Source organism: Gorilla gorilla, chromosome 8 (assembly GCF_029281585.2).
Source record: "Gorilla gorilla gorilla isolate KB3781 chromosome 8, NHGRI_mGorGor1-v2.1_pri, whole genome shotgun sequence".
Lineage (NCBI taxonomy): Eukaryota > Metazoa > Chordata > Mammalia > Primates > Hominidae > Gorilla > Gorilla gorilla.
In genome coordinates, this window is record NC_073232.2 from 104544956 (window position 1) to 104568185 (window position 23230).

At 41.8% G+C, this 23230-nt stretch overlaps 2 protein-coding genes across 16 annotated transcripts in view; one reads left to right on the plus strand and one right to left on the minus strand.

Moving 5' to 3' along the window:
* The window catches only part of CPEB3 (cytoplasmic polyadenylation element binding protein 3), a 243816-nt gene that overhangs the window by 156672 nt on the left and 63914 nt on the right, over nucleotides 1-23230 (minus strand). The window contains exon 1 of one of the 15 annotated variants that reach the window (XM_055352484.2): nucleotides 6191-6597. The exons of 13 other annotated variants lie outside the window; for them this stretch is intronic. The gene's annotated coding sequence lies outside the window, so the exon portion shown is untranslated. Of the gene's footprint in view, nucleotides 1-6190; nucleotides 6598-23230 lie in introns of those variants that run through there. One more of the 15 variants, XM_055352483.2, reaches the window with a different exon arrangement.
* LOC101133989 (H/ACA ribonucleoprotein complex subunit 2) lies at nucleotides 12133-12903 on the plus strand. The gene has a single exon (XM_031015068.3). It carries the CDS (start codon nucleotides 12161-12163, stop codon nucleotides 12620-12622), a length of 462 nt encoding a protein of 153 aa, XP_030870928.3. The 5' UTR covers nucleotides 12133-12160; the 3' UTR covers nucleotides 12623-12903.

Sequence of the window (23230 nt, forward strand, 5' to 3'; positions counted from 1 at the left end):
GACCAGGGCACATTTTAAGAATGACATGCTACAGCATCTCCCTAGAAGCATCACTGGGCCATAAAAGATACCTATAAGCCTGCCCTGCTGCTGTTCATTTCAATTGCTGTTTGACTTGGGTGGTTGGGTAAGGAGATATACAGCAGAATTCGCAGATTCACCAGAATCTGACAGGGGCCGCGACGTGAACGCTTCTGCTGTGGCCCCCTGTTATCCCCTTGATCCTTGAATTTAGGAACTAAGCAGCAGCTTTTATGCAAATCATCCTATAGCAATAAAATCAATAAAACAACAGCTGTGTCAATTTGGGCTCGCCGCTTTCTAGGGCTCCTCCTCCTTTCAGAAACCAACAGATGATGCCCTGCCCAGTGTACACACAGATTAAGAGCTACAGACTATAGCTCTTCATTGTCACTCCCTGGCCATCACTGGAAAGGTCACCAATGTACATGTTCGTATATTTTAAAACAGGGAACCTGGTAAGTACCAAAGAAATTCACTCCAAGTTCATGGTCTGGGACCAGAGAAATAGAAGCTCATTATCTATTTCTTAGTTTCCAAACCCCTCTCTTCTAGTGGAAGGAAAATGGTAAAACAAAAACAAAAAACCCCTTGAATCTCAAGTTTATTGTACAACTCTAATTCCAGATAAAAAGAGACTTAAATTAAAATGAGACAAATAATAAAATTGGATTAAATAACCAAAATAAACATGATAGAATATTGTATTCAAAAGCCAAAACTATCTTAACCACTTTTTTTTTTTTTTTTTTTTTGAGACAGAGTCTCGATCTGTCACCCAGGCTGGAGTAAAGTGGTGCAATAATGGCTCACTGCAACCTGTGCCTCCCAGGTTCAAGCAATTCTCTGCCTCAGCCTCCCGAGTAGCTGGGATTACAGGTACCTGCCACGACGTCCAGTGAATTTTTGTATTTTTAGTAGAGATGGGGTTTCACCATCTTGGCCAAGCTGGTCTTGAACTCCTGACCTCAGGATCCACCCACCTTGGCCTCCCAAAGTGCTGGGATTACAGGTGCAGCTGTCTTAACCACTTTTAAAGCTTTATCATTTTTTAATTTGAACAGGCTTACGCCCAAACTGCTTTCATGCTAAACCTATCCCTGACAAAGTAATGCTGGTTTATTTTTCAAAAGCTGCCAATCTGCCTCTGGGGAGAGGAAAATGGATGTGTATACTGTTTTTCATAACAAGCCTCGTAGAACTGATTAAGTCATAGCTACCATATAATAGATAATTAATATGTGCCAGACCCTGTGCTGATGAGTATCTCATTGGATTACCTCATTTAATTTTTATAACTGTCCTATGAAGCAGATATTACAATATCTTTTTTTACAGATGAGGAAACTAAATATTAAATTCAGTCCTTTTTTTTTTTATTTTTTTTTTTTTTGAGACGGAGTCTCACTCTGTCACCCAGGCTGGAGTGCAGTGGCATGATCTTGGCTTACTGCAACCTCTGCCTCCCAGGTTCAAGCAATTCTCCTGCCTCAGCCTCCTGAGTAGCTGGGATTATGGGTGCGCGCCATGATGCCCGGCTAATTTTTGTATTTTTAGTAGAGACAGGATTTCACCACATTGGCCAGGCTGGTCTCGAACTCCTGACTCAAGTGATCTGCCCACCTCAGCCTCCCAAAGTGCTAGGATTACAGGTGTGAGCCACTGCGCCCAGCCTAAATTCAGTTAATACAAATCAAGTATCCTTGAAGAAGGCCAACTACACACAAATTATGTGTTATGTAAGCATTCCAGGGAGAAAAGAACCAAAGTCTTTAACCTAATCTTCCATTTAAATGTTACCCCATTTAAGAGGTGAACATGTTAATAAAGCATCTAAAATGGAAAGCATCCACATTTATTAAAATATTTGGTATTTAGAAGGTTAAAAAATTTTACTTTAAAATAAAGCCAGTACCATTCTAATAATGATACTTTAGGGTACTTTAAATGTCATAAAGTAAAGTACAGTAAATACTTTTTTTCTTTTTGGAGACAGAGTTTCGCTCGTCCAAGCTGGAGTGCAATGGCACGATCTCGGCTCACCATAACCTCCACCTCCCGGGTTCAAGAGATTCTCCTGCCTCAGCCTCCCAAGTAGCTGGGATTACAGGCACGCGCCACCACGCCCGGCTAATTTTTTGTATTTTTAGCAGAAATGGGATTTCGGCATGTTGGTCAGGCTGGTCTCGAACTCCCAACCTCCAGTGATCCACCCTCCTCAGCCTCCCAAAGTGCTGGGACTTTGTGTGTGGCATGAGCCACCACACCCGGCCTCAGAAAGTCTTAATATATTCTGGTGATAGTTGCGTCCAGAAAAAGTAATCTCTATGTACTCTTTTTCCCTTCCTTTTTGAGACAGGGTCTCACTTTGTCACTCAGGCTGGAGTACATCTGTAGCCTCCACCTCCTGGGTTCAAGCGATCCTCCTACCACATCCTCTCAAATACTAGGACTTAAGGCACATGCCAACACACCTGGCTATTTTCTTTTTTTAATTCTTAAACCTGTATTTATGTTTATATATTTATTTATGTTCATATCTTATTTTTTAGGCAATAAATGTTTCTATGAAACTTGGGGAATATAATTAATTTTTGCATATTGAGTCCATTTAATAACCTTCAGATAGCTATACTTAAAGGTCATACTTTAATTACTTTTCTAGGCAAATTATTCAAGTTTTTCACTTAAGTAAACTGTTTCCCCAAAATAGGGAAACAAACTGAAGTAAAACAGATTTTTTGAGTCCTTTAATAGGTCTGGGAGAGGTATTTAAAATTATAGACTGAAAAAGTGCTTTGGAATTATTCATGCTTTTGCTTTCCTTTGTTATTGTGGAATTCAGCTTAATGAATAAGAAACAATATGACAAGGTACATTTCTTTTTTCCTTTTTTTTTTGTTTTGAGACAGGGTCTCACTCTGTCACCCAGGCTGGAGTACAGTGGCACGATCTTGGCTAATAGTCTGGACCTTCCAGGCTCAAGTGATCCTTCTACCTCAGCCTCCTGAGTAGCTGGGACCACAGGCATATGCCACCATGCCCTGCTAATTTTGGTATTTTTTGTAGAGACAGGGTTTTGCCATGTTGCTCAGGCTGGTCTAAATCTCCTGGGCTCAAGCAATCTGCCCCCATCGGCCTCCCAAAGTGCTGGAATTACAGGCATGCACCACCATACCCAGCCCATTTCTCTTTCATGTACATACACACACCACATACTAGGCTGAGTAGAAAGATAAGATAATGGTAAGACAATAGGAGAAATGAGAATTGCTAACTAGGAATAATTCTCAACCTGGAGACAGAAAGACAGAATGGTTTTAAGGCTCTGAATTGCCTGCGCTTTAATTTTGACTCAGACACTTTGTATGTGATATCTTTGTGCCTCAGTTTTCTCATTTGTAAATGGGATAATAATAGTATTTACTTTTATAGGCTTTTGCGAGGAAGAAATGAGATAAAACATGTTAATCTATGTTTAATCACCACGCAGCCAGGCACAGTGGCTCACGCCTGTAATACCAGCACTTTGGGAGGCCGAGGCTGGCAGGTCACGAGGTCAAGAGATCCAGACCACTCTGGCCAACATGGTGAAACTCCATCTCTACTAAAAATACAAACATTAGCTGGGTGTGGTGGCACATGCCTGTAGTCCCAGCTACTCACAAGGCTGAGGCAGGAGAATTGCTTGAACCCAGGAGGCAGAGGTTGAAGTGAGCCGAGATCACACCACTACACTCCAGCCTGAGCGATAGAGCGAGACTCTGTCTCAAAACAAACAACAACAAAAAAACATGTTAAGTGCTTAAAACAGTACTGGGCACATAGCCAATATTGGTCATTAATGTTCTGCTATTATTTACTTCCAAAAATATTTGATAGTCCTGTTGTTGGCTTAACAAGAGGAGAAAGGACCTGGGATATGTTGAAGTAGGATAGGGTATCCTAACCAAGGCTCAAAAGAATACCTTGGTGAGGTTCTGATGAGCAAAAATATGTGGGAAAAATGCTTTATGAGCTGTATAAGTATTCTATAAATAAATGGTAATAGGAAGAAACTAGATTATTTTGTAGCCTGAGTATGCTAGAAAGTGAATATTTGCTTGTCTAGCTCAACAGATAATGGTAATATTTCCCTACAAATCCCCCAAGTTGAATACCAGGGTAAAGATTCAAGCCTACACATTTTAGAAGTCTTTAAAGTCAGACTCCTTTGTGGTAGAATGCTATTTTGAACTTCTGCATATTCATACACAAATTAACCAGATGCTGTCCTGGAGAAAGGGTTTACCAAGCTACATCCTTAATGTTAATAGTTTTCAAGAATCTGATAAGTATGTAGAAGAAACTTGCTATTTACAAATAAATCTTAGCTATTTGCAGCCCTATAGCCTATGTGTCCTTTGAGGAATCTCTTCTTGGGTCTTTCCAAATTTTAAGGAAGTTGGGCAATGTGTCTGGCCTCCCTTTTCTGAAAGCCCTTTTTTTTCTTTCTTTTTTTTTTTTTTAAGGCAGAGTCTCACTCTGTTGCCCAGGCTGGAGTGCAGTTGGGGGATCTCAGCTCACTGCAACCTCCACCTCCCAGGTTCAAGCCATTCTCATGCCTCAGCCTCCCAAGTAGCTGAGACCACAGGTGTACACCATCATGCCTGGCTAATTTTTTGTATTTTCAGCAGAGACGGGGTTTCACCATGTTGGCCAGGCTGGTCTCGAACTCCTGACCCCAAATGATTCACCAGCCTCAGCCTCCTAAAGTGCTGAGATTACAGGGCAGGAGCCACTGCCAGCCTGAGAGCTTTTTTTGACTCCTTTGTTTGTCCTCCCATAATTCCTAGCATATGGCTCTGTCATTGCATTTACCTCATTATATAATCATCATCTATTAACTAGATCACTAGCTTCTTGTAGTCAGAGACTATGACTCACTTAATCTTTTTATCTTTAATTCTTGGCATATTAAAGTTCCCAGTAAACATGTGGAATAAGTGAAGAAAGAGTGAAACAGCCCTGAGCATACTTGGAAAAATTTTGTTAGCACTAACGTTTGACAGTAATAAAGCTGTTATTTAAAAAAAAATTCTGTGATGTAGACATTTTGGAAATTCTGACTGAACCGTCTTAATTTACTGCATATTAGGCCAGGCACAATGGCTCACGTCTATAATCCCAGCATTCTGGGAGGCCGATGCAGGCAGATTACCTGAGGTCAGGAATTTGAGACCAGCCTGGCCAACATGGTGAAACTCCATCTCTACCAAAAATACAAAAATTAGCTGGGCGTGGTGGCACATGCCTGTAATCCCACCTACTTGGGAGGCTGAGGCATGAGAATTGCTTGAACCCAGGAGGGAGAGGTTGCAATGAGCCAAGATCGTGCCATTGCACTCCAGCCTGGGCAACAAGAGAGAGAAACTCCGTGTCAGAAAACAAAAAAACAAACAAAAAGGACTTTTTAGAGGCCGAAACAATAAGCAAGAAGACTGGTAGTATGATTATCTTCCTTCAATGAGACTATCAGGTATATACAATATTCCAAATGCAAGGACTCAAAAGTGGAATTTCAGCGGCTCATGCTTGTAATCCCAGCACTTTGGGACGCAGACAGGCAGATCACAATATGAGGAGTTCAAAACCAGCCTGGCCAACACAGTGAAACCCCATCTCAACTAAAAATACAAAAATTAGCTGGGCGTGGTAGCAGGCGCCTGTAATCCCAGCTACTCAAGAGGCTGAGGCAGGAGAATCACTTGAACCCGGGAGGCGGGGGCTGCAGTGAGCCAAGCCGAGATCTTGCCACTGCATTCCAGCCTGGGCGACAGAGCTAGGCTCTGTCTCAAAAAAAAAAAAAAAAAAAAAAAGTGGAATTTCAAGGAACAATTTCAGGAAGGAAAAAGAAGAGAGAAGCCAAGAAGAAATGAAAAGGAAAAAGCAGACAGAACTCACTATTTATATAATTATATACCCAAAATAATCAGTCTTTCATTGGGATGACCTGTAGTAGCCAGAATTATAATGCTCTACCGCTCTGCAGTTAGATAAAAATAAAAAGATTTAAATCACGGCACACTGTAAGCACTCAAATTTCAATAGAATTGAATAAGTTATTTAATCTCCCTGTGTATGAGTTTCCTCATTTGAGAAATGTGGATAACAATAATGCCTACCTTACCTGGATGCTATAAAGATACAAATGAAGGTGGTCATCAACTACGGTATGGAAGCAGAAGGGACCTCAATTCTGTCTTCGTGAAGGAGTAATAATGAACCAAAGTAAAATCAGGCATGATTTACAGGCAGCAAACTATGAAACTGTGAAAAAGGAAAGTGACAAATATATTCCATTCAACTAAGTGGAACTGAATGTATATAAAAAATTAATAGCAATTATTTTGAAATAATGCAGGATAGGAAAGTTGCTGGAAACCAAAAGAAAGGAAGAAAAATATAAACATACACACACACATACACACTTTAAGGGGTAATACACAAACTATTGAACAATCTGTAGTCTCTTGGAAAAACTGAGGGTATAATTCAATTCCAATGAATATATGATGACTTTAAAAACTACTCTTCATTTGAATAATGTTATAATTGTGTTGATAACATCTATACTAAATAAAAACAATTTCATTTAAAGCTATAAATATGGCCAGGCGTGGTGGCTCATGCCTGTAATCCCAGCACTTTGGGAGGCCAAGGTGGGCGGATTACTTGAGGTCAGGAGTTCGAGACCAGCCTGGCCAAGATGATGAAACCCAGTCTGTATAAAAATACAAAAATTAGCCAGGCGTGGTGGCACGTGCCTGTAATCCCACTGTGACTCAGGAGGCTGAGGCAGGAGAATCGCTTGAGCCAGGAGAATCGCTTGAGCCTGGTACATATACAAATACAGGCAGAGGTTGCAGTGAGCTGAGATCACATCACTGCACTCCAGCCTTGGCAACAGAGTGAGACTCCATCTCAAAAAATAAATCAATAAATAAAAGCTATAAACATGAAAGCTCAAAGAAAATACCATGAAATATCTTATAAGTGAGAATATATGTAAAATGCTTTTGTCAGCTATAAAGAAAGCACCACATAAAATAAAAACAGTGGTGGAACAATATAAGCATGCAGCCACTTTTAGACAATTTTTGTTTAGAAAATTTGATGAAACAATACCTACTGGAAGTGAAGGCTTAGTCTGGTAGATAATTTATCAAGTATCCAAGAAAACTCTTACATTGTCTTTGTAAATCATAGATTATATCTCTGTATATGTGTATTAATAACGGCATGCTAATGGAAGATCACAGATTTATGCATGAAAGTGAGAAATGAAACAGAAACCACATAGAAACAGAAACTATGACTCAGAACAGATAAACTGTGCCAAATCATGACACGGAACACAAACTATCTAAGCTCAAATTGTTTTAAACAACAGCTCATTCAAACATATATCATATATGTTCTGTTGCCCAGGCTGGCGTGCAGTGGCGTGATCTCGGCTCACTGCAACCTCTGCCTCTCAGGTTCAAGCAATTCTGCCTCAGCCTCCCAAGTAGCTGGGATTATAGGAGCCCGCCACTACACCAGGTTAATTTTTTTGTGTGTATTTTTAGTAGAGACTGGGTTTCACTATGTTGGCTAGGCTGGTTTTGAACTCCTGACCTCAAGTGATCCGCCCACCTCAGCCTCCCAAAGTGCTAGAATTACGGGCATGAGCCACCGCGCCCAGCTCAAACATATGTGTTCTAAGATAATATATCTTTTTCTTTTTCTGAGACGGAGTTTCACTTTGTTGCCCAGGCTGGAGTGCAGTGGTGCCATCTCGACTCACTGCAACCTCCACCTCCAGGGTTCAAGCAATTCTCCTGACTCAGCCTTCCAAGAAGCTGGGATTACAGGCACCCACCACCACTCCCGGTTAATTTTTTATTTTTATTTTTTGTACTTTTAGTAGAGACGGGGTTTCACTATGTTGGCCAGGCTGGTTTTGAACTCCTGACCTCAAGTGATGTGCTCGCCTTGGCCTCCCAAAGTGCCAGGATTATAGGCAGGAGCCACCGTGCCCAGCTCCAACATATATGTTTAAGTCCTTTTTTTTTTTTTTTTTTTTGAGATGGAGTTTCACTCTTGTTGCCCAGGCTGGAGTACAGTGGTGCAACTTCGGCTCACTGCAACCTCCACTTCCCAGGTTCAACCAATTCTCCTGCCTCAGCCTCCCAAGTAGCTGGGATTACAGGCACTCACCACTGCCCAGCTAATTTTTGTGTTTTTAATAGAGACGGGGTTTCACCATGTTGGCCAGGCTGGTCTCAAACTCCTGACCTCAGGTGATCCACTCACCTCGGTCTCCCAAAGTGCTGGGATTACAGGTGTGAGCCACCTTGCCCAGCCTAAAACAATATATCTTCATTGTCCAATATAGTAGCCACTAACCACATGTGGCTATTGAGCACTTGAAATGTCGCTAGAATAAACTGAGATGTGCTGTATTTGTAAAGTACCCAATGGATTTCAAAGACTTAGTACAAAAAAAAGTAGAACATCTCACTAATAATTTTTGTATTGATCATGTGTTGAAATAACATTTCACATATAGAGGTTAAATAAAATATATTAGTAAAATTAATTTCAGCCAAGCATGGTGGCTCACACCTATAATCCCAGCACTTTGGGAGGCCAAGGTGAGATGATCACTTAAAGCCAGAAGTTCCAGACCAGCCTGGGCAACATAGCAAGACCCCATCTCTACAAAAAATAAATAAAATTTTAAAAATTTCACGTGTTTCTTTTTACTTTTCAAATGTGCTACTAGAAAATTTAAAATGATCTATGTAGCTTGCAGTCTATTTCTTTGGACAGCACTGCTATAGACAGAGTTCATGGTAACTCTGCTTAAATTCCTGCATTCCGAAGTTTCAGCAACTAGGCCAGTTTATACATTTTACCAATCCCCACCCAAATCTTGTTTACTTCTGCCCTAAAACCACATTATGAGTAACCCCAGGCCCCAAAACCTTATTAAGTACCCTAACTTCTCCCATCCTAAGACACTCCTTCTTCTAAGATACTCCTGAGGCTCTGTCAAGGTAGTGCTTGCTCAGCAAGTTTAGGAAACTCAGTTTTATATAATTAACAGATTTCCCTAGTGGTGTTTACATGGGGCTTTAACAAAAGTCAATGAATAAGAATTGTAAAGTGAAATAAGTTGTGTTGGCGATTCATTAAGTTTAACAAACAGAAATGATGATCGGTTTGAAAAGGGTAATTTATAAATAAGTTGTTCTGTCTAATGATTTAAATTACCAAAATTAAAATCCATACTTGTAGCAATCTACCTTATTTCGGTTCCTGGAATGGTAGAGTAGGAGAACATAAGATTAATGTAGAAACAACAGGCATAATATATCAATTTCATTGAAGCTGGAATCTTAAGAACAGGCTATAAACATGTCCTATACTATTTTTATGATTTGACACTTAACTCCTGACTGGGTCTTTAAAGCAGATTTTAAATGAAACACAAAACAGACATGGCCATCTCCACTACTTTTTCCAACAGTCTCAGGACTCAGTAGAACACTATGTTAAAGCCCAACAACTAGGGTAAATCTCCTAGTCTAGAGCTAATTATAATACGGCAAATTAGTTGAAGTCCACCAAATCTCCCCAGCACAAAGTGAATTATACCCTGCCATTTTGACTGCAATTCATGGTCACATTTAAACTCCAGAATTACAGAAATATAAGCCATACTTCTAAAAAGCCAAATTTATCCCCAAAATCACCAAACAGAAAACCATACATATGACTCAACTTTCAACTTTTTACCATTGCACACATATTAATCTCAAGTAACACACAACCATTTTCATTTTCCACCAAATAGTCACCCATCCCACCTGCTATGGACTGAATGTCCCCCAAAATTCATGACTTGAACTTAATCTCCATTGTGGTGATACTAAGAGGTAGGGGGCCTTTTGGGAAGTGATTAAGTCATGAGGGCTCCACCCTCATGCATGGATTAGTGCCTTATAAAAGGGTTAGAGGGAACCAGCTTAGACCCTTTTTGACTTTCCATCCCTCTGTCATGTGAAGACTCAGCATGCTCTTTGGAGAATGCACCAACAAGGCACTATCTTGGAAGCAGAGAGGAGCCCTCACCAGACATCAAACCCACTGGCACCTTTGATCTTGGACTTCCCAGCCTCCAGAACTGTGAGGAAATAAATTTCTGTTCTTTGTAATTACCCAAACTGTGGTATTTTTGTTACAGCAACACAAATGAACTAAGATACCACTCAATTTTTTTTTTTTTTAAGATGAAGTCTCGCTCTGTCCCGCAGGCTGGAGTGCAGTGGCATGATCTCAACTCACTGTAACCTCCGCCTCCCAGGTTCAAGCGATTCTCCTTCCTCAGTCCCCCAAGTAGCTGGGATTACAGGCATGCGCCACGACATCTGGCTAATTTTTTTTGTATTTTTACTAGAGATGAGGTTTCACCATATTGGCCAGGCTGGTCTCAAACTCCTGACCTCACGTGATCCGCCCGCCTCGGCCTCTCAAAGTGCTGGGATTACATGCATGAGCCACTATGCCTGGCTCAAATTTATTTTAACAATTTTTTTTTCAACTTTCCCAGCATTCCTAACATCAGTAAAAGTTTTTTGTTATTTCTTTTTTTTGAGACAGAGTCTCACTCTGTCACCCAGCTAGAGTGCAGTGGTGCAATCTTGGCTCACTGCAGCCTCTGCTTCCTGGGTTCAAGTGATTCGCATGCCTCAGCCTCCCAAGTAGCTGGAATTACAGGCATATGCCACCACATCTAGCTAATTTTTGTATTTTTAGTGGAGACGGGGTTTTGCCATGTTGGCCAGGCTAGTCTCAAACTCCTGACCTCAAGTGATCCACTCACCTTGGCCACCCAAAGTGCTGGCATCATGGACGTGAGCCACAGTGCCAAGCCAAGATTTTATTTTATTTTTTTTTTGAGACGGAGTCTCACTCTGTTGCCCGGGCTAGAGTGCAGTAGTGCAATCTCAGCTCATTGCAACTTCCACCTCCTGGGTTCAATCGATTCTCCTGCCTCTGCCTCCTAAGTAGCTGGGATTACAGGCGCCCACCACTACACCCAGCTAATTTTTTGCATTTTTAGTAGATATGGGGTTTCACCATGTTGGCCAGGCTGGTCTTGAACTCCTGATCTCCTGATCCGCCCACCACAGCCTCCCAAAGTGCTGGGATTACAGGCATGAGTCACTGCACCTGGCTTTTTTTTTAGACGGAGTCTCACTCTGTCACCAGGCTGCAGTGCAGTGGTGTGATCTCGACTCACTGCAACCTCCACCTCCCGGGTTCAAGCGATTCTTCTGCCTCTGCCTCCTGAGTAGCTGGGATTACAGGCGCCCACCACTACGCCCAGCTAATTAGCTGTATTTTTAGTAGAGATGGGGTTTCACTGTGTTGGCCAGGATGGTCTCAAACTCCTGACCTCATGATCTGTCTGCCTCGGTCTCCCAAAGTGCTGGAATTACAGGCATGAGCCATGGCGCCTGGCTTTTTTTTTTTTTTTTTTTTTTGAGAACAAGTCTCACTCTGTCAGCAGGCTGGAGTGTAGTGGCACGATCTCGGCTCACTGCAACCTCCACCTCCCAGGTTCAAGCGATTCTCTTGCCTCAGCCTCCCGAGTAGGCTGGAACTACAGGTGCGTGCTACCACATGCAGCTAATTTTTGTATTTTTAGCAGAGACAGGTTTTCACCATGTTGGCCAGGATGGTCTCCATCTCCTGACCTCATGATCCACCTGCCTCGGCCTCCCAAAGTGTTGGGATTACAGGCCTGAGCCACTGCGCCCAGCTGATCTTTTTTTTTTTAATAAGCGAAGATACCAGATACTCTCTAAATCCTATGAAACCTGAACTAGAACATCAGAATTAAAATCATTTAAAAATATATATATTTTGATGGCTGGGTGCAGTGGCTCACGCCTGTAATCCCAGCACTTTGGGAGGCCGAGGAGCACGGATCACAAGGTCAAGAGATCAAGATCATACTGGCCAACATGGTGAAAACCCATCTCTACTAAAAACATAAAATTTGGCTGCCCAGCCTCCCTGGGACTAGGTTTCGGCGGCCGCTGCGATGACCCAAATAAAGGCAGATCCCGAAGGGCCCGAGGCTCAGGCGGAGGTGTGTTCCGGGGAGCGCACCTACCAGGAGCTGCTGGTCAACCAGAACCCCATCGCGCAGCCCCTGGCTTCTCGCCGCCTCACGCGGAAGCTCTACAAATGCATCAAGAAAGCGGTGAAGCAGAAGCAGATTCGGCGCGGGGTGAAAGAGGTTCAGAAATTTGTCAACAAAGGAGAAAAAGGGATCATGGTTTTGGCAGGAGACACACTGCCCATTGAGGTATATGGCCATCTCCCAGTTAGGTGTGAGGACCGAAATCTGCCCTATGTCTATATCCCCTCTAAGACGGACCTGGGTGCAGCCGCAGGCTCCAAGCGCCCCACCTGTGTGATAATGGTCAAGCCCCACGAGGAGTACCAGGAGGCTTACGACGAGTGCCTGGAGGAGGTGCAGTCCCTGCCCCTACCCCTATGAGGGGCTCCGGTAGCACCTGGGCACCTGCCGCTGGAAGCTACTGGGCTGACGGCAGGACGACTGGCTGTCCTCCTGCCCACCCACACTGACGGCATCTTCCCAGTTCCCCAAGGCACGCCTTCTTCCCAGGCAGCTCTAACAGCCCTTTCATGAAGGTAATGCTAGTCTTCTGTCCATCAGTGCCATTTCCTGTAGAACTAAAGGCTGTTCCAAGAATGTAGGGTGGAGAAAGTAAATGCTAAGACTAAAAAAAAAAAAAAAAAAAAAAAATTGGCTGGGCATAGTGGCATGCGCTTGTAGTCCGAGCTATTCGGGAGGCTGAGGCAAGAGAATCACTTGAACCTGGGAGGCGGAGGTTGCAGTGAGCCAAGATCATGCCACTGCACTCCAGCCTGGTGACACAGCGAGACTCTGCCTCAAAAAAAAAAAAAATTATATATATATATATATATATATATATACACACACATATGCACAGAATAAAATTCCCAACTTGAGAGCCATGCACTGATATAAACCACTATGGTGGCATCTAAATTTAACATATTTAATTGATTTATCAATATGATGATTCACAATAAATTCTGCAACTTTGACTCCCAGCATGCTTTTCAAGTCTCTACCATCAATGAGTACTCAAGAAATCAAATTAAATTCATATTAACAAGCTGGACGTGGTGGCTCATGCCTGTAATCCCAGCACTTTGGGAGGCCAAGGTGGGTGGATCACCTGAGGTCGGGAGTTCGAGACCAGCATAACCAACATGGAGGAACCCCGTCTCTACTAAAAATACAAAAATTAGCTGGGCATGGTGGCTCATGCCTGTAATCCCAGCTACTCAGGAGGCTGAGGCGGGAGAATCACTTGAACCTGGGAGGCACAGGTTGCGGTGAGCCGAGATCATGCCATTGCACTCCAGCCTGGGCAACAAGCGCAAAACTGTGCCTCAAAAAAATAATAAAAAAATAAAATAAATTCATTTTAACAACAAACAATTATAAATGACCACTGACAAAACAGTATTTGAAAATCAAAGAGGTTGGGCCTGTAATTCCAGGACTTTGTGAAACTGAGGCAGTAAAACAGCTTGAGCCCAGGAGTTCAAGACCAGCCTGGCCAACATGGCAAAACCCCGTTTCTACAAAAAATACAAAAAATTATCTGGGCATGATGGTCCACACCTGTGGTCCTAGCTACACAGGAGGCTGAGGTGGGAGGATCGCCTGATCCCAAGAAGTCAAGGCTTCAGTGAGCTGTGATTACATATCAGTACACTGCAGCCTGGTTAAAAGAGTGAGACCCTATCTCAAAAAACAACAACAAGGCCGGGCACAGTGGTTCACACCTGTAATCCCAGCACTTTGGGAGGCCGAGGTGGGCAGATCACGAGGTCAGGAGTTTGAGACCAGCCTGACCAACATGGTGAAACCTCGTCTCTACTAAAAATACAAAAATCAGCCCAGAGTGGCGGCACACACCTGTAATCCCAGCTACTTGGGAAGCTAAGGCAGGAGAATCGCTTGAACCTGGGAGGTGGAGGTTGCAGTGAGCTGAGATCGCTCCACTGCACTCCAGCCTGGGCTATAGAGCAAGACTCCATCTCAAAACAAACAAACAAACAAACAAACACCAAAAACAAAATCAAAGAGAAATTTTGACTTTTAGATCACTGATACGACTTTGCCATTACATGGCCAATTGAAAATGTCTCCTACTCAATCTTACAGGATGCATGGATATATGTGCATATGTGTATGCCTAGGTATATTAAAAATTGAGACATGGGTCTGTGTTTTAATGAAAACCATTACAAGCATAGATCCTGTTCTCCAGCCTACCCACAAGTGAACTACCCACAGTAGGCCAACATAAACTGTCGAACAAAGACCTTTTGTGAATCCTATAGAGTAAGAACAATAGAGATTGTCATAGGGTGCTCTATAGCATGAAGAGATGCTCTCATTCACTCCAGGTCCTGACCTCACAGCAGTTCCACTTCCCCACCTTTTCTTTTTTTTTTTTTCTTTTCAGACAGGGTCTCAATCTGCCACCCAGACTGGAGCGCAGTGGTATGATCACAGCTCGCTGCAGCCTCGACTTCCTAAGGCTCAGGTGAACATAGACCTATAGTGCATAACTTTTCTATATATCTTTTTACAATACTGACTACTGTAAAAAGCCATCAGTCCAGATTATTAATAATATGTGCAATGCAAATTATGTTGAACACACTTTCTTTGATGGTTTAGAACAAACATGAAGTGTCTTTGGGGCATCATGAATATTATGATCATGCCCCAAGAGATTAAAAGATTCAGTTTTGAACTTGCTTATGACACCCCTAGAAGAAAATTCTTAATATAAATTCCTAATATCAGCTTGCTTGCCTATGGCTTGCTTGAATAAAACTGGAATATAAAATGGGCAATTGCTTAACTTCTTGGACTGTATAAAATGGCTGCCCTTTAAAATATTTAATTATTGTAACAAAAGCTGAAGCATCCTTTTACCCAGCTTTTTCCTCTTTGCTGAAATCTTCACTGTCTTTCAGTGTCCTTTGATGTCTCAGTATTCAATACATTCTCTATTATTTATGTCCCACTAACAGAATATGTCACCTCAACCCCCTTGTATGCTTCAACCTTCCATTATACCTCACAATGTGAAGGAATAAATTCACTATCAAGAGATTTTTCTGCCTTTAATCCTAACCACAGGCCTTGAATTTTTGACCTTAAGCTATAATTTCCTAAAAGTTGTTTTCTACTTTTCACATATAACGAATCTCAGCCTAATGCAGAATATCAGATATCCCGTTACATTTTAAAATGAAAACCTTGTGTTATACCTGCATGATTCACCTACCTTAAAATAGCTACTCTGGAATAACATTTCATATTCTAGATCACACCAGAGTTAATGGGTAAAATGAATCATCTACACTGGCAAATAAGCAGAAAACAGGCAGTAAGCTCTAAAATGTTAACTAAATAATTTTATTACCTTCTGATGAGCTCATATCTTTGAAATGTTGAGAAATTCTAGATCAAAATATGATAAAAGTCAATCTCCAGGCCGGGCATGGTGGCTCACGCCTGTAATCCCAACACTTTGGGAGGCTGAAGTGGGCAGATCACCTGAGGTCAGGAGTTCAATACCAGCCTGGCCAATGTGGCAAAACCCCATCTCTGCTAAAAATACAAAAATTAGCCAAGTGTGGTGGCGCATGCCTGTCATCCCAGCTACTCCAGAGGCTGAGCCAGAAATGTTTGAACCCAGGAGGTGGAGGTTGCAGTGAGCGGAGATTGGGCCACTGCACTCCAGACTGGGCAATAAAGATTCCGTCTCAAAAAAAAAAAAAAAAAAAACCAATCTCCCACCCAGCCCCAAATCTTCTAAAATGTTAAATTTGTAATGCGTATGAAAGTAAAATTTAAAACTTTCCATTCACTAAAAGTCTTAGTTTGTAACCACCTGAAGTATTAGCACAATTAGTCTGTCTTTGTTCTGTCTAAAATTAACACAAAGTTTAATTTGGTAAATATTCAAAATAATGTTTCATCAGCATTGTAAAATCATTGAAATTATTTAGATTGTGTTTCTGCAGCATAAGAGCCAACGATTTTTAACTAGATTCAACTATTTTGATAATGCCATTCCATAGATGGCATTAATAGTAAAGCCTTCCCCACCCCACCCCCATCCCACCCAGATAACTTTTTTTCCTTTTGAATGAGCACTATGGCAGTGAAGTACCTGGTAAACCTACACCTTAAACTGCCATGTTAAAAAAAAAAACAACTTCCTTCCAAAACAAGTAAACAAGACAGGATCCTTTTGTTTTCATTTACATATACATAGACCATCATGCTGAAAAAGAGTTTAGAGCTGGCAAAAGTCTAGTCAATTGTTCTTACCAGGCCTTGATGTTAAACATCTTAAACAAATTGCATTCCGAAATGCTCTTTTGTTAAACTGGCTGTTTACCAATAGAAACAAAGTAACAGATGATGGTTAGGTTTCCATTCTAGCCTGTAAGTAGTAGATAATTGGTTACAAAGCTAAACAAAGACACAAAAAACCCTACATAATCTACAAGTCTAGCATGCTTCTCTGAGTTGAAGGTCTACCAGTGAGACCCAGGAACTAGGGCTCTCACAGATGCCCCTCTGCTCCATAAATCACCAACTCCTACTCCTTTCCCCAGCTCTACTTTCCACTCCTTTCATTAGGTTACAATAGTAGGAACAGACCTAAGGTCATAACACCACCAAATAAGTGAATGCAGAGAGTAGAAATGTTCCCCTAAAGAGAGGAGGTCATTTGAACAAACAGCAATACCTGACAAGTTAATATTTCTGAGTTATAACTCCTGTACCAGAAATGTAACAACATCTCACTCTTGAATCAAAACTTTCAGGCCAGGTGTGGTGACTCGTGCCTGTAATCCCAGCATTTTGGGAGGCCATGGCAGGTGGATCACTTGAGGTCAGGAGTTCGAGACCACCCTGGACAATATGATGAAACCCCATCTGTACTAAAAATACAAAAAATAGCTGGGCATGGTGGCAGGTGCCTGTAATCCCAGCTACTCGGGAGGCTGAGACAGGAGAATCTCTTGAGCCCAGGAGGCAAAGCCTGCAGTGAGACGAGATCACGCCAGTGCACTCCAGCCTGGACAACAGAGCAAGACTCCATCTCAAAAAAAAAAAAAAAACTCTCAAATTCATTTATTTATTCAAATATATAATAAGCATCTACTACAGCTGAAGCTTTGCTGCTGTGGTCTGAATGTGGTATACCCCCAAAATGCACATGTTGAAATTTACTCCCCATTGTGATAGTATTAAGACGTGGGGCCTTCGAGGAAGTAATTAAGTCATGGAGGCTCTGCCCTCATTAATGGGGTTAGAGCTTTTATAAGAAAGAGAGGCTTGTAGTCCCAGCTACACAGAAGGCTGAGGCAGGAGGATAGCTTGAGCCCAGGAGTTCAAGTCCAGACTGGGCAGTACAATGAGACCCCATCTCTTAAAAGAGGGAGAGAGAGAGAGAGACATTGATTGAAGGGTGTGTGTTTGCCCCTTCTGCCATGTGAGGACACAGAAAGAGGCATCATTCATGAAGCAGAGAACGAGCCTTTACCAGACAATGAATCAGCTAGTGCCTTTATCTTGGACTTTCTAGCCTCTATAATTGTGAGAAGTATTAAAATTTCTATTATTTATAAATTACCCCATCGAAGACGTTCACTTATCTGACTTTCCAGATTAACCTCTGCGTTTTATCTTCCCTATAAAAAATATCCACAGCACATTCAACAGCCGTGACCAATAAGACCATAAATTTCTGTCCAACAGATGAATTACAAGCTTACCTAGAGATGGTAAAGGTTTGTCTCCAAACCTCTTTTTTTTTTTTAAATTTTTCATAGAGATGGGATCCTTCTTATGTTGCCCAGGCTGGTCTCGAACTACTGAGTTCAAGCAATCCACCCACCTCAGCTTCCCAAAGTGCTGGGATTACAGGTATGAGCCACTGCACTCAGTTCTAAACCTTTTTAATGTCAGTATTATTGTAATTATGTGACTTAAATATATGCAAACCAATGAAATGAATGCCAAAAAATTATTTGATGAAAAGCAATTTGAATTTGCTAGATTTGAATTTAGAAAAAGCTAGATACAACAGCAATCAGGTTTCATTTATTCAAAACGTTATCAAAGTTCAGCAGGGATTCTCTCAGCTCTGAAGAGGGAAAAAGAGAAATTTTAAGAGATGTCTATGTTTTAAAATCTTAAAACTTTGCATTGGGTGCCATGTTGTTGGGTGCCATGTAGCAGTGCTTTTACTCTGTATCTGTAATTCTTAACCATTTTTAAGTTATGGACCCCTTTGAAAATTTAATGAATGTTACAGCTCACTTCTCTCCCTGGAAATACAAATGGAGACATAAAATGCAGTTCTGATGGCTCCTGTACCCTTTTACCCACCTCTGCCTCAAAGCTCATCAACCTATGACTCTACACACCCCAAGCTGCAAAGCATTTCATCACCTTTACACCCATTTAGAAAACTATGCCTTGTTTTAGAACAGCAGAACTAAATTCCATAAGGTCTAATTTCAACTTTGCTAAGACCTTATTAATGATATCTCAGACTGGCTAATATAACAACATGCACTGATTTATCAGTGATTTTATTCAACTTAAAAGGATGGCAGGTTTCATTTCTTTTATTGCATATAATCCTCCCACATGATTAATTGGTTAGGAATTCCTTATTGTCTTTTGCAATGCCAGGCTATAACCCACAAACAACATGACTAATCATCTAACACATCCTCTAATTCTCAGGGTACAATTTAGGAAAATCCGGCTAGAGTCAGAAAAAGCTCTTGACTTAGAATGGTAGTTGTTCCTTCTCTAAGATGTAGTGTTCTAATAAGTAGTCCACAAAGTAATCTATCCTAATAAGGTTTTCCTTTCCACACATTAAGAATCACACAAAAGCATGGGTGGGTAAGAAATGTCAAATCACTTGTTCAAATATACCCAACATATGGCTTTCCTTTCTAAAATTCCTCCACTCTAAAACCCACCTGATTTATGAGTCATGAAAATTCTAATCTGCCACTATTAACCATTTCCACCTCTAAATGATTTTCCCCAGCTGCCTAAACCAAAAACCTGGCAGTCATTCTAGACTCCTCCTTCTCCTTTATTTCCTACATGCAAGTAATCACCAAGTCCTTCCAGGTGACCTCCTAATTATTTCTTTTTTTTTTTTTTTTTTTTTTTTTTTTTTGAGACAGAGTCTCGCTGTCACGCAGGCTGGAGTGCAATGGCACAATCTCGGATCACCGCAACCTCCGCCTTCTGGGTTCAAGCTATTCTCCTGCCTCAGCCCCTCAAGCAGCTGGGATTACAGGCACCTGTCACCACGCCTGGCTAATTTTTGTAATTTTTTTTTTTTTTTTTTTTTTTTGAGTCAGAGTCTCACTCTCTCGCCCAGGCTGGAGTGCAATGATGTGATCTCGGCTCACTGCAACCTCCAACTCCCGGATTCAAGCAATTCTCCTGCCTCAGCCTCCTGAGTAGCTGGGATTACAGGCGCCTGCCACCACACCCGGCTAATTTTTGTATTTTTAGTAGAGACAGGGTTTCACCATGTTGGCTAGGTTGGTCTCTTTGGCCAGGCTGGTCTCCAACTCCTGACCTTGTGATCCGTCCACCTTGGCCTCCCAAAGTGCTGGGATTACAGGTGTAAACCACCACGCCTAGCCTAATTTTGTATTTTTAGTAGAGATGGGGTTTCACCATGTTGGCCAAGCTGGTCTCAAATTCCTGACCTCAAGTGTTCCACCCACCACAGCCTCCCAAAGTGCTGGGATTACAGGCGTGAGCCACCGTGCCCCTGATTGTTGCTTAAATCTGTCCCTTCCTTTTAATCACTTTAGGTTCTCCCATGTTAACTGGTTTCCCGAGTTTGGTTCCTGACAAAGATATCCTAGAGTAATCATTCTGAAACAAAAATGTGATCACTTCACTCACCAACTTAAAAAAGCCTTACAATAGCTATGTTTCTCAGCTTAAAAATCCTTCAATGTTCCTCACTTGAGAAAGCTGAAGACACAGAATGCTAGAATACTCTTTGTGATCTGGTGGCACCTATCTACTTCTCCAGCCTCATCTCTCCCTTGCCTAACCCCTACCCTAAATCTCTTGCTCTCTCAGCACACCATGTTGTTTCTTGCCTGTACACAACCTAGTCCCTCTGCTGAAAAAACAACAACAACAACAACAACAACAACCCTGGCTGAGCATGGTGGCTCATGCCTGTAATCCCAGCACTTTGCGAGGCTGAGGTGAAAGGATTGCTTGAGCCCAGGAGTTCAAGATCCTGTCTCTACAAAAAATCTAAAAATTAGCTGGGCATGGTGGTATGCGCCTGTAGTCCTAGCTACCAGGAAGGCTGAGGCAGGAGGATCTCTTGAGTCCAGGGGTCTCAGGTTGCAGTGAGCTATGATCATGCTACTGCGCTCTGGCCTGAGTGACAGAGCAAGACCACCTGACTTCTAAAAAAAAAAACTATATATATATAACTTTATATTTATATAAATGTAAAAATATATATTTTTTTATATATTTAATAATTTACATATTATATATAAATTTTAAAAAATGAACCCTACCCCATTTTCTTTCTTTTTTTTTTATTTTTTGAGGTGGAGTCACACTCTGTCGCCAGGCTGGAATGCAATGATGCAATCTCGGCTCACTGCAACCTCCACCTCCCGAGTTCAAGCAATTCTCCCGCCTCACCCTCCTGAGTAGCTGGGACTACAGGTGTGTGCCACCACACCCAGCTAATTTTTGTATTTTTAGTAGAGATGGGGTTGCACAATGTTGGCCAGGATGGCCTCAATCTCTTGACCTCGTGATCTGCCCACCTCAGCCTCCCAAAGTGCTGGGATTACAGGCGTGAGCCACCGTGCCCAGCCTCCTACCCCATTTTCTGATCTGCCTGTCAAACTCTGCCCACTCACCTCTAAATAAAGTATTATGATGCCCAAAGATGTTCATGACAGCATCATGTTCAATATTCAAAAACTGAAAACAGCTGAGTATGGTAGCACATGCTTATAGTCCCAGCTACTTGAAAGGCTGAGGTGGGAGGATCTCTTGAACCCAGTTGGAGTCCAGCCTGGGCAACAATGCAAGACTCCATCTCAAATGAAACAAAACAAAACAAAAAAAACAACAAAACAATCTATCTAAATCCCCCAAATATGAAAACATTTTGTATAATGGATTAACATTTTGTTATAATGGATTCCCATAATGGAATATTATGCAATCATCAAAATGTTTATAAATTATATAAAATGTTAAAAATATGGCTATAAAACTGTAAAACTGCATAAACAGAATGATCTCCACTATGTCAATTACATTACACAGACACAAAAAAGAAATAATTAACAGAAAATATACCAAAACATTAAGAGTATTTGAATCTGATTAATAGAATCATGGGCAATTGGCCGGGTGCACTGGCTCACGCCTGTAATCCCAGCATTTTGGGAGGCCGAGGCAGGCAGATCACCAGGTCAGGAGTTGGAGACCAGCCTGACCTACATGGTGAAATCCAACCCCTACTGAAAATACAAAAATTAGCCAGGCGTGGTGGCAAGCACCTGTAATCCAAGCTACTCAGGAGTCTGAGGCAGGAGAATTGCTTGAACCCAGGAGGCGGAGGTTGCAGTGAGCCGAGATTGCACCAATGCACTCCAGCCTGGGCAACGGAGCGAGGCTCCATCTCAAAAAATAATAATAATAATTACAGACAACTGGGGTTTTTTATCTGTGTTTTTTCCCTCTCAAGTTTTAAATAGTTAACAGGTATTACTTTCAAAATCAGAAAAACTCCGAAAATATCTTAAACTATTGAAGACTTTCCTAGAGGCTTCCCAACCACGCACAAATTTAATCATTCCTTTGTCTGATTCAAGTACAAACTCTTCTTTGTTGCACACAACACACTCTTGTTTTAGACCTTATCATTCTATATTTTAATACATGTTTGTCAGGGAGTTGTCCTAAAACGGGAAATGTATGGTTCAACTTTAATTCCTATCAGCCTTACACCTGGTAGAAACCAGCTAAATGTTTTAATTACTCACACTGGTAGCTACATGTAAATGACCAATAAATGCCTAATCAGTCATTTGTAAATGTAGATCATAAACACACTCAAAAAATATTTACCATGTGCCCAAAATATCCCTGGTACTATCACAGCCCCTGGAGACACTTCAGTGAAAAGGTCCTTGCCCTTGTGGAGCCTACATTCTACTGTGGAAGAACAAAACAAAATAAACCAGCTCATTACAGAGAGTGATGAATACTATAAGACAATGTAGCATAAGAGGAATTAGGGAAGATGTGGGGAAAGAACAGAACATCAAAGGCATATTGAGGGAGGGGCAAGAGAGAGCAGGGCTGACCTGGGCAGAGTGGGGGCTCAGGGAGGAGACCTGCAGGAGGGGCCAGGAGCTGGGAGAAGGGGCCTGTGGGGGTGGGGGCCTGGAAGGAGGGGAAGGGATGGAGGGAACAGGGAGGGGGGAGCGAACCCAGATGTCCATCCCCTCCCCCTTCAGAACTGCAGCGCCTCCTGACTAAGCCCCAATTTTGTCAAAATCTGTATATGGTATATGCACAGAAAGGAAGCAGAAATAATACTTTGTTCATCTGAAAAGCAAGGTTGTTGCACAGTATGGGCACTTTGTCCTATTTTTATAAAATGAAAACTAATAGGCCCCTCCTCTAGAGCGTTGTGTGTTTGTGAGATTCCAAAACAAAAGGTCAGGGAGACTGCACTCCCCTCTTGGTTACCTCTGTGGTCTGAGGTAGGGAGAGCGGAGGAGAGTTCTTACTTCCAGTTAGGTAATATTCTCTGAGTCTCAAATAGGACAATAATCCCTAATTCACAAGAATGTGTAAGGATTACATAAAATAATTTATGTGGAAAGTATGATGCCAGTGCTGGCATTCTGGTCCCCTATATTTGTGTTAGTAGTATCTGTTTAGAGGAGGACATCAAAATAA